This window comes from Ursus americanus, chromosome 2 (assembly GCF_024610735.1).
Source record: "Ursus americanus isolate L20-20 chromosome 2, mUrsAme1.1.p, whole genome shotgun sequence".
NCBI classification, from domain to species: Eukaryota; Metazoa; Chordata; class Mammalia; order Carnivora; family Ursidae; genus Ursus; species Ursus americanus.
Window position 1 is genome coordinate 101,527,251 of NC_142128.1, and position 12,425 is coordinate 101,539,675.

The 12,425-nt window shown below is 44.1% G+C and overlaps 1 protein-coding gene across 2 annotated transcripts in view; it reads right to left on the reverse strand.

Moving 5' to 3' along the window:
• Positions 1-12,425, reverse strand: part of SCCPDH (saccharopine dehydrogenase (putative)) — a 36,269-nt gene that overhangs the window by 4,304 nt on the left and 19,540 nt on the right. The window contains exons 6-9 of one of the 2 annotated variants that reach the window (XM_045796436.2): positions 7,231-7,361; positions 6,240-6,357; positions 4,671-4,790; positions 4,519-4,575 (exon numbers count right to left, since the gene is read on the reverse strand). In XM_045796436.2, the coding sequence (XP_045652392.2) occupies positions 4,519-4,575; positions 4,671-4,790; positions 6,240-6,357; positions 7,231-7,361 (426 nt within the window). The remainder of the gene's footprint in view (positions 1-4,518; positions 4,576-4,670; positions 4,791-6,239; positions 6,358-7,230; positions 7,362-12,425) is intronic. The other variant, XM_045796443.2, reaches the window with a different exon arrangement.

The following is a 12,425-nucleotide window of genomic DNA, read 5'->3' on the forward strand; positions in this document are numbered from 1 at the left end:
ATCTAACAGCAATGTGGGACGTGGATTAAAAGATGCCAGACCAGTTCAAAGGAGGTGCTAGTAAACCTGTTGGGGAGGATGGCACGCACGCACGCACGCACACACACGCGCTCTCTCTCTCTAATGGAAGTGAACAACGCAGAAAAGCGGGGTGGGCGTTGCAGAAAGGCAAGAAGGGCTGCAGCATCACGGTGGAGCAGGAATGGGGTGGCGCTCATGTGTTAAAGGCACAGACAGGGCAGACACACACGCTAGCACTTGTCCCCGCTCCGCCTGCCTCAGGCACACGGGCTAGCTCAGCATAACCCTCCCCGGCTGGGCACATATTCAGACTTAGAACAAATCTCTCTTTTTTTTTAAGATTTTATTTCTTTATTTGAGCAAGAGAGTAAGTGAGAGAGAGAGATCATGAGCAAGGGGAGAGGCAGAGGCAGAGGGAGAAGCAGGTGTCCTGCCGAGCTGGGAGGCCGATGTGGAACTCGATCCCAGGACCCTGAGATTGGGACCTGAGCCGAAGGCAGACGCCACCCAGGTGCCCCAGAACAGTTTTCAACATGGTCTCCAGGTTGCTGCTGCCAATTAATCACAGTTGGCATGAAAACTGAAGCCTATCTGCCACCCAGGACTAGGTCTCCAGGTTGCTGCTGCCAATTAATCACAGTTGGCATGAAAACTGAAGCCTATCTGCCACCCAGGACTAGGTCATGAAGGCCCGGGCTCCCTGGAGATGAATTTCCAGCCGGTGGACCTCTCGGGGTGTGAGTCGGCATCACCCAAGCCGGACTCGGAACCCGCCCACCTCCACATCAGGGACCACAACCTTGGCAGCACATGAACTTCACTGGTTTTTTAAAAAAGCCCAGTGTTCAGGCCACATTCCAGACCAAGCACACTCGATCTCCGGTCATCCGTTCTAGGCTCTTTGTCAGCGCTGAGAACCACAGCTCTGTACGTCCAGGTCCTACTCCACACCCTGCATCAGAACATCTAGACGCAGGGTTGGGCGCGTATGGGGCAAAGCGCCCCGGGGCGGTCTGATACACAAAGTCCCAGGGAAGAATCACTACCCATGCAGAACGTCAGGGAACCAGGTTACTGAAGATGATGACCAGGTCGGATCTGTCTTCCGCCATGGACAGCGGTGCGAATCACATATCTGATAAAGGATTACTATCCATATATGGAGAATTCCTAAAACTCAACAACAAAAACACAAACAACCTATTCAAAACTGGGCAAAGGCATTGCACTACTGGGTGTTTACCCCAAAGATACAGACGTAGTGAAGAGAAGGGCCATATGCACCCCAATGTTCATAGCAGCAATGTCCACAATAGCTAAATCGTGGAAGGAGCCGAGATGCCCTGCAACAGATGACTGGATTAAGAAGTTGTGGTCCATATATACAATGGAATATTACTCAGCAATCAGAAAGAATGAGTTCTCAACATTTGCTACAACATGGACGGCACTGGAGGAGATAATGCTTAGTGAAATAAGTCAAGCAGAGAAAGACAACTATCATATGATTTCTCTCATCTATGGAACATAAGAACTAGAATGATCAGTAGGGGAAGAAAGGGATAAAGAAAGGGGGGGTAATCAGAAGGGGGAATGAAACATGAGAGACTATGGACTATGAGAAACAAACTGAGGGCTACAGAGGGGAGGGGGGTGGGGGAATGGGATAGACCGGTGATGGGTAGTAAGGAAGGCACATATTGCATGGTGCACTGGGTGTTATACACAACTAATGAATCATCGAGCCTTACATTGAAAACCGGGGATGTACTGTATGGTGACTAACATAATATAATAAAAAAATCATTATTAAAAAAAAACAAAAAACAAACAAACAAACAAAAAAAACCAAAACTGGGCAAAGGACTTGAACATTCTCTAGAGAAGACCTACGAACGGCCAATAAGCACATGACAAGATGCCCCACACCACGAGTCACCGAGAAGCGTGGATCACAACCACAACGAGATACCACCTCACACCTGTGAGGATAACTACTCTGAAAAAAACCAAAAAACAGGGTGCGCCCGGCTGGCTCCGCTGGTGAAGCATGTGACTCTTGATGTCAGCATCATGGGTTTGAGCCCCACCCTGGGTAAAGAGATTACTAAAAAAAAAAGCTTTGAAAAAAGGCCCCAGGAAACAAGTGTTGGCCAGGACACGGAGCAATGGGCACACTTGTGCACTGCCGGTGGGAACGTAACACGGTGTGGAGCCGGGCAAGAGTCTGGTGGCTCCTCAAAAAATTACTACTAGAATCCCCAACGGACCAGCAACTGCACTTCAGGATACTCACCCCAAAGACTTGAAAGGAGGGTGCTGAAGGTGTATTTGCACACACGTGTTCACAGCAGCACTATTCAAAATAGCCCACAGGTGGAAGAAGTAACCCAGGTGTCCATGGATGGACAGATGGAAATGGCGGACGTGTGCAAGGGGTGTGTGTGTGTGTCTATGTGTCCAGGGGGGTGTCTGTGAGTGGTGTGTGTGTGTGTGTGTGTGTGTGTGTGTGTGTATGAAAAGGAACTACTCTTCAGCCTTAAACAGGCATGAAGTGTGACACCTGCTACAACACGGAGGAACCTTGAGGACATCATGCTCAGTGACATAAGCCAGTCACAGAAGGACAAGGACTGTCCGAGGGGACACATTCACAGAGAGAGAGGGGCGAACGACAGTGGCCAGGGGCAGGGGGAAGAGGGGACAGAGTTTCAGTTTTGTGAGAGGGAAGAGTTCTGGCGATGGATGGTGGTGACGGTTACACAATAATACAAATGTGCTGCAGACCAACGTGGATCTGCAAAAAAATGAATGTTTTACGTAACAATATGGTACTGATACCACCGAACACTTAAAAACGGTTACGATGGTAAATTTCATGTTATGTGCGTTTTACCACAATTGTGGGAAGAGAGCGAAATGTAAAGGAGAGGGGTACGAGCCTCAGCTAAGGTGGGTAGGATGGGTTTGGAGAAAAACCTAGAATGATGCCTACATTTGTGACTGGGCAGATGACAGTGCCACCAACTGAGATGGGAAGCAAAGGACGAGGAGTGTTTGGGGGAAAGTTCAGATCCTGACGTGTTCAATTTCAAGTACCCGAGGGACGTCCAGGTCAAGATGTCCAGGAAAACAGGTGGACAGGTGATCGGCAGATCTAAGCGGATCTGCTGAGAACACTGCCGAGATGGCTCGGGGACCCTCAGAAGTGCGGAGACAGCAGAGGAGGAGAGGAACAGAGTGGACACTTGGAAGAGTGATGGTCTCCGAAGCCAAGGGAGCGAGTATCGCAAGAAGGACAATAATGTCAGAGATAACAGACTGAATAAGGACTCAAACAGCATTCAAAGCACTTAGCAGTATTAAGACCAACATTGACTCCAGCGAGGGGAAAACAGGGTGAAGGAGGGTTGAGGACTCCTTTCTGGGTTGCCACGTGCACAGGCTGAGGAGAGGCGGGAGGAGAATGGCAGGAGAGGCCACGAGGAAGTCAGCAGTAAAGGTGAAGGCTCAGGCCGGTGTGGTCCTCGGGCCCACCGCTTTCTAGCCACATGAGCTTGGGCAGGGAACACCTGCTCTGACGACTTCCTCAGCTGGAAAAAGTGGCCCATACCTTTACGCACGTGGTCACGGGGGGACTAAATGCGACGTACGGCACTTAGCTCTGCGCCTGCCACACACGAAGTGCTTGCTTTTTAAAGAGCACAGGTGGGGGCTCTGTCTGGCACAGAATCCTTCCCTGAGAGGAGCAGAGAAGGGGGAGAGGAGAGCAGCGGCTGCGGGTCGGAGAGCAGGACTCCGTGGGGTGCACAACGCACGTCCTCAACTTCATCAGCAAAGCAGGACTGAAACTGCAGGAGGCGGAGATCGTGAGGACAGCCCGTGAGGGCAGACGGAGGACAGATCGCTAATTAAAAGCGACAGGACCGGCCAATGGTGCTCCGGCGCCAGCAGAGGGGAAGCAGGCATTCGCCTCAGGCCCGCGCTCGCGGTCGGTGGGGGGCCTCCCCGGCGGGGCTCAGAGCCGGTGACGCAGCTCACGGCCTGACTCGGGGTCTGTGACCCACGTGGCGGGAGGAGGCCCTGGTGTGTGTGGAAGAGGACGGGGACGGGAAGCGCTGGGAAGGAGGAGGTATGGAGGAGAAGGATGAAGACTAGGCGTTTCTGAGATCTCTGTGAAGTAAAGAGAATAAAATTTTGGAGCTGGATGACTGGGCCCTCACCCCCGCTTGGCTATTTACTCGCCGTAGAACCTCGGGAAAGTGACTGACCTCTGTGCCTCGGCCTCCTCACTGGCAAAGTGGAGAGAATGCCTACCGCAAGGGTGTTTGAAAAGACTAAGTCACCTCATTTACGTAAAGAACATAAAAGCAACCCCTGAAACACAGCGAGGGCTCCATGGAGTCTTACCTGTTCTAGTAAATGCACTGAGGAGAGGTAAAAACAAAATAAAGAAAATTATCATTTTAAAGAGCTGTATACAAAAGAAAGGGTTACCTGTTTTTGTGTTGGTCCTTGTTTTGAAAAATAACCAAAGGAGAAGAGCCATGGGAACTGAAGGAAAAAACAAACCAAAAAACCCTCAGTGATATTTTTTAACTCACAGAAAATACTTCTAAAGACCTAATTTCATGAAAAATACCACTTACTTTTATGAGAAGCTGCCTTCCAATGCCAAACTTCACAAAGAATAAAAGGAAAAGTCCCGCAAACATCAGCTTAATAACAGAGGTGATGCCCCCCACCGTCACATAAGCGGCGTACTGGACCTAGATGAGGACGTAAAGTCAGAATGTTACTCCCTACTTCTGGAGACGAAGTAATACAAGAACGTCAGCAGCTTACAACTTACTCTGTGGTCATAAATAGTGAGCAAAGCAGTTTCCACTTTATGAACGTGTCATGTTCTAAAAGCTTGTTCAGAAACCGGACACTGGGAGCCTACTTTTTAAAGAAATTGTTGCAAATGGTAATTAGCTTCCTCGACATGAACACAAAAGTCCCCATGATCCATACATAAAAGGTCCACAAGAATGTACCTAAATTCAGTAATTATACAGTATAAGAGCTTCTACTTACAACCTCTTCTGTGAGAAAATAATATTTTAAATTGAGATATTGTTTCTTCTCCCCTCCCCCCCGCAGCATGCTTTAGCTTTGGTCCTGTTTTCTTTTTTTTCTTTCATTTTTAAAATTTAAATTCAATTAATTAACTATTATCAGTTTCAGAGGTAGAGAGGTCAGTGATTCACCAGTTGCAGTGCTCACCACATCACATGCCCTCCTTAATGCCCATCACCCAGTGACCCCATCCCCCACCCTCTCCTCCAGCAACCCTCAGTTTGTTTCCTATGATTAAGTCTCTTATAGTTTGTCTCCCTCTCTGATTTTGTCTTGTTTTATTTTTTCCCTCTCTTCCCCTATGGTCCTGTTATGTTTCTTAAATTCCACACATCGGTGAGATCATATGATAATTGTCTTTCTCTGATTGACTTATTTCACTTAGCATAATAGCCTCTAGTTCCCCCCACGTCATTGCAAATGGCAAGATTTCATTCTTTTTTGATGGCTGAGTAGTATTCCATTGTATATATGGACCACATCTTTATCCATTCATCTGTCGAAGGACATCCAGGCTCTTTCCATAGTTTGTCTATTGTGGACCTGGCTGCTATGAACACTGGGGTGCAGGTGCCCCTTCAGATCACCACATTTGTATCTTTGGGGTAAATACCTACTGGTGCAACTGCTGGGTTGTAGGGTAGCTCTATTTTCAACTTTTTGAGGAACACAGTTTCCTCTTCAAGTCTCAGGAGCAGGAACAATTACTTCCCGCACCAAAGGGAATAAGATGTTACTCTAGAGGTCAGAGGTCGCAAGGAGAGAAGAACCCAGGCATCTCCACAAGCAAGAGTATGCTAGCAGCTAAAACTCTCAAGAGGGTTGTTGGGTGTTTAGGACAGCAGCATTCCCTGGACTAAATCAGCTGCTCCTCTTTTTCATTAACAAGGTATGCAGCTGGCCAGATCTGAATTCTGGGGCAGGCTCTCTCCACCCCCATAAAATGCAAAATGCTCTATACTACCGAAGCCCACACTTCCAGGAACCGAACCCTGCAATACTTAGCCTGCTTTTTTTTCTTTTCCTTTGGAAACATGAAAATCCCACATCAAACAGGCAGGATGCTCTTCATTAAAAGTTAAGTCGTGCACACTTACAGGTGATTGCTCTAAATTCTCGAGCAGGTAACGCTGAGTCCGCCTCACCACAGACACATCGGCCCCCAAGAAGGGAATGGAGTAGCTATTCAGTTCTCTGCAGTACGAAACCGGCCACCTGCAAGACGGACCCACAGACCCAAGAACACGCTGCATCTTCTCCACTTACAGTTAACTCAGCAACTTTCTGAATAAAAACCATAGCTTTTCTGGAGGCAGTAATGACAACAAAGATGTCAGACCTGCTCGCAGTTAACATTTCTCTCGGTATCTGTCCTGTGTCCTCTACACCCACAGCAAACACGCGACAAGTGGGACAGAGCAGTATTCCTCATACCAAGGGCACCTAACAAACACGTCTCACCCCATCAGTCTCCCCGGACAGCACGCTCGCGTCAACAGCCAAACCCCAGCGCGAGTTTAGAGTTCTCACGTAAGTAAGTTTCCACATCAAAGTGCTATTACTAATCTACATAAGCTCATCACACTTTAAAATGGTGGTTTTACAGCACAAAATTAAACTGATGTTTGATTTTGATGATAACAGTAAAAAGGCACAAAATTCATTTTCTCCCAGAGTCCAAATATATTATTATATATGAAGTACTTAAGCTTAGGATAATGTATTAATTATATTTTACTTAGCTAGGAAGACAATCCTGAATTCACTACAAAACAGCCTCAGGCTTTGCTAAGCGGCGTACTTTATTAATAACCACACCAACAGCAATATATTTAGACTCGATATACTAAAGAACAGATTTGGGGGCACCTGGGTGGCTCAGTCACTTGGGCATCTGCCTTTGGCTCAGGTCATGATCTCAGGGTCCTTGGATCGAGCCCCGCGTCAGGCTCTCTGCTCAGCGGGGAGCCTGCTTCTCCCTCTCTTCTCTCTGTCCCTCCCCCTGCTTGTGCTCTCTCACTCTCAAATAAATAAATAAAATCATAAAAAAAAAAAGAGAGTGAGAGAATAGATTTTAAGTTAATATACCTTCTTTTCAATTTTGAACCAACAATTGGGACAGGTTTCAGATTTGACTCATTTCGCAGTTTTTTCAAATGACTCTGATCTCCAAAACCATAAACTGCAGACTTCCAGGTACCATCGTGAATGCACAATCCCTAGTAAAAATTCAAAAGGTACAGAAACACGTCTTAAGGGATAATTACTAAAATGTAAAACCAAGAAATCTGTACTTGTTTACAGAGGACACCTCACCTCTATTTGAGCAAGCCGTAATCCCTTATTTTACAAAGTTGACATGAATTTTCAGGCAGAACTAACACTCATTAGCTTGATCATATTTGATATTTATAACCACATATGCTCTTTCTTCTTCTTTCCTACCATCATTTATGCTCCTTTTAACAGATTTTCACCTCTGCATTTTCACTCAACTAACTGACCATATTCCTTCAAAATCAGCCTTTCGAATTCCTATCCCTATGCCGATTCCTCAGAATTTCAAGATGTGTTCCTGAGCACATTTACACACACGTATACAACGTACACACCTATCCCGGCCCCGGCGTACTCGATGCCCCACCACCCCCGATGCCCCTTCTCTAGCCCCAAGTTATATAAATACCTTCCACATAAGTCTTGTTAAAATACTTTTTTTTTAATTTTAAGGCTCACTGACGTGATTTATATTTTAATTTCTTTCCCTACTTCTTCAGTTTCTTTCTGGAACAGTAGCCAGCATAGAATCCTTGCTTGATCTTGCCCAGGCTCATTTGTTCCCTTGTTTCTTATCCTTCCCCAGTGCTTTCCATTCTTGCAACATAATTACACGCTCCACAACCCCCACCTCCAGCGCCCACTAGACGTGACTGGCAGAAAGGAAGGCACAGGCAAGGCTAGACCCTTGGGCCTCAGTGTCTTGGTGCCGACCCTTCTTTACCTAACTTCTAGGGGGGCCTTTTAATTCTCTGTCACATGAATATCTTAAACTTCATTTATAATTCTGATTGTACATAACTGTATTAAATCCTGCCTTACATGTGGTTTACCTTGTTTGAACGAACAAAGTTATTTAGAAATATCCAAAAACCGATTTTGTCACAAGATTTTGAAAGAGGAGTATCAGTAAAGCTGATGTGAAGACATTGTTGCTTGTTAATAAGCAGACTAAGAGAAACAAAAAAACCATCAGAAGATTCAGGTGTTCAGATCAGCGATTTGATGACACTGGAAGGCAGACAGACACCACACTTCACTTCCATTCTGATTAGTATCTTCTCTTACGTTAACACAAACAGAGCTAGAAGTCTGAGGAGTTTCTCTGGGAAACTACTCTCAATCTGGGCCCAGGCAATGTGACCTATTTGCAAACATAAAGATTCCCAGGGACACCTCGCTGGCTCTGTTGGTGGAGCACGTGACTCTTGATCTCGGGTGTAGAGATTGCTTAAAAATAAAATCTTTAAATAAAAATAAAAAAATAAAAGATTTCCAAATACCAGGAGAAAACACATTTTTGAAAACCTAAGAATATCTTCTTATACAAATAAGCCATTAAAAAGGCACAAATCGCATTCCATTTTTGAAAGCTATTTACCTTATTGAAAAACATGAAGTACACAAAACATAAATATACAATTTAATGAAATTATGAAACAAACAACCCTGCAGAGAGAGAGAGAGAAAGGACTCAAACAAGATCACAAAAGAAAGAGGAGAAATAACAACCAACACCACAGAAATACAAACAATCGTAAGAGAATATTATGAAAAACTTGGGGCGCCTGGATGGCTCAATCGGTTCAGCGTCTGCCTTCGGCTCAGGTCATGATCTCAGGGTCCTGGGATCGAATCCTGTGTCGGGCTCTCTGCTCAGCAGGGAGTCTGATTTTCCCTCTGCCTTTGCCCCTCCCCTTGCTTGTACTCTCTCTCTCTCTCTTTGACAAATTTTTTTTAAAAAGAACATTATGAAAAACTATATGCCAACAAATTTGACAGGCTAGATGAAATGGATAAATTCTTAGAAACATATAACCTACCAAAACTGAAGCAGGAAGAAACAGAATTTGAACAGACTGATTATCAGCCATTAAACTGATCAGTAATCAAAAAACTCCCAACGAACAGAAATCCAGGACCAGACGGCTTCACAGGTGAAACCTACCAAACACCTATTCTTCTCAAACTATTGCAAAAACTGGAAAAGAAAGAAAAACTTCCAAATTCATCTGAGGCCAGCATTACCTGGATACCAAAGCCAGATAAAGACACTACACACACGAAAACAGAACTACGGGCCAATATGTCTGATGAACATAGATGCAAAAGCCCTCAACAAAATACTAGCAAACTGAATCCAACACTACATTAGAAAGTCTTTGCCCACAATCAAGTGGGATTTATCCCTGGGCTGCAAGGGTAGTTCGGTATTCACAAATCAATCCCGATACATCGTATCAACGAGAGAAAGGGTAAAACCATACGATCATCTCAACAGATGTGGAGAAAGCACTTGATAAGGAACAACACTCACTCATGATAGAAACCCTCAACAAAGTATGTTTAGAGGGAACATACCTCAACATAATTAAGACCATCTATGAAAAACCCACAGCTAACATCATCCATAATGGGGAAAAACCGAGAGCTCCTCCCCGAAGATCGGGAACAAGACAAAGATGTCCACTCTCCTCAGTTTTATTCAATATAGTACTGGAAGTCCTAATAAAAAGCATCCCACTGGTAAGGAAAAAGTAAAACATTTATTATTTGCACGCGACATGATACACTATATAGGAAACCTGAAAGACTCCACCAAAAAAACTGCTGGAACTGATAAAAGAATTCAGTTAAGGGGTGGCTGGCTGGCTCAGTCAGGTAAGCAGCGGCTCTTGATTTCAGCTCAGGTCATGATCTCAGGGTCCTGGGATCGAGCCTCATGTGGGGCTCTGTGCTCAGAGCAGAGTCGGCTTGAGGATTTTCTCTCCCTCTGCCCCTCCCCCTGCTATCTCCCTCTCCCTCGAATTAAAAAAAAATATATTCGGTTAAAGTCTCAGGATCCAAAATCAGTTGTATAGAAATCTGTTGCATTTCTATACACCAGTATGAAGCAGCAGAAAGAGAAATCAAGGAATCGATCCTATTTATAATTACACCAAAAATAATAAAATACCTAGGAATAAACTTAACCAAAGAGGTTAAAGACCTGTACTCTGAAAACTATAAAACGCCGAGGAAAGAAACGGAAGATGACACAAAGAAATGGAAAGACATTTCATGCTCATGGGCTCAAAGAATGTCTCTACTATCCAAAGCAATCTACAGATCTAATACAATCCCAATTAAAATACCAACAGCACTTTTCACAGAACTGGAACAAACGATCCTAAAATTTGTATGAAGTCTCTGGGGCACCTGGGCTCAGTCGGTTAAGCATCTAACTCTCAGTTTTGGCTCAGGTCATGATCTCAGGGTCGTGGGATTGAGCTTGGTGTTGGGCTCCATGCTGAGCATGGAGTCTGCTGGAGATTCTCTCTCTCTCCCACTCTGTTCCTCCCTGCTCAAGCTCTCTCTCAAAAAAACTTAAAATTACAATTAAAATAAAAAAATAAAACTTGTACGGAATCTCAAAAGACCCTGAATAGCCAAAGCATCTTGAAAAAGAAAAACAAAACCAGAGATATCACAATTCCATACTTCAAGTCATATAACAAAGCTATAGTAATCAAAACAGTATGGTACTGGCACAAAAAACAGACACAGATCAGCAGAACAGAATAGAAAACTCAGAAATAAACCCACAATTATATGGTCAATGAATCTTTGACAAAGCAGGAAAGTGTCTCTTCAACAATGGTGTTGGGAAAACTGAACAGCTACATGCAAAAGAATGAAACTGGACCACTGTCTTACACCATACACAAAAATAAACTCAGAATGGATGAAAGACCTAACTGTGAGACCTGAAAGCATAAAACTAGAAGAGAACACAGGGAGGAATATCTCTGACATTGGCTGTAGCAACATTTTTCTAGATTTTATGCCTCCCAAGGAAAGGGAAATAAAAGCAAAAATAAACCACTGGGACTTCATCAAAATAAAAAGCTTCTGCACAGTGAAGGAAACAATCAACAAAACTAAAATACAACCTACTGAATGGGAGAAGATATTTGCCAATGACATATACGATAAGGGGTTAGTAGCCAAAATATACAAAAAAACCGACACAACTCAACACCCAAAAAACAAATAATGCAATTAAAAAATGGGCAGAAGACATGAACAGACATTTCTCCAAAGAAGACATACAGATAGCCAATAGACAACTCATAAAAAGATGCTCATGATCAGGAAAATGCAAATAAAAACTACAATGAGATATAATTTCACACCTGGCAGAATGGCCAAAATCAACAACACAAGAAACAACAGGTGTTGGCAAGGATGTGGAGAAACGGGAACCCTCGCGCTCTGTTGGTGGGAATGCAAACTGGTGCACAACTGTGGAAAACAGTGGCTTTTTTCCTCAAAAAGTTAAAAAAAGACTACCCTATGATCCAGCAATTGCACTATTGGGTATTTACCCAAAGAATACAAAAACACTAATTCAAAAGGATACATGCACCCCGATGTTTACTGCAGCATTATCTGCAATAGTCAAATTATGGAAGCAGCCCAAGTGTCCACTGACAGATGAACGGATAAATACACACAGACACACAGACACTGGAATATTATTCAGCCATAAAAAAGAATGAAATCTTGCCATCTGCAATGACATGGGTGGAGCTAGAGAGTATTACGCTAAGTGAAGTAAGTCCAAGAAAGACAAATAACATATGATTTCACTTGCAGGTGGAATTTAAGAAAGAAAACAAGCAAAGGAAAAAAGAGAGACACAAACTTTAGCCAGACTGACAAAAAGAGAGAAAGAAAGAAAGAAAGAGAGAGAGAGAGAGAGAGAGAGAGAGAGAGAGAAAGAAAGAAAGAAAGAAAGAAAGAAAGAAAGAAAGGGAGGGAGGGAGGGAGGAAGAGAAGGCACTCAAATTACTAAGATCAGGAATGAAAGAAGGAACATTACTACCAACCTTACAGAAACAAAAAGGAGATTAAGGGAATACAATGAACAACTGTATGCCAACAAATGAGACAACCTAGATGAAATGGACAAACTCCTAGAAAGACACCGTTACAGATTAACTGTGTCTCCCCGAATTCATAGG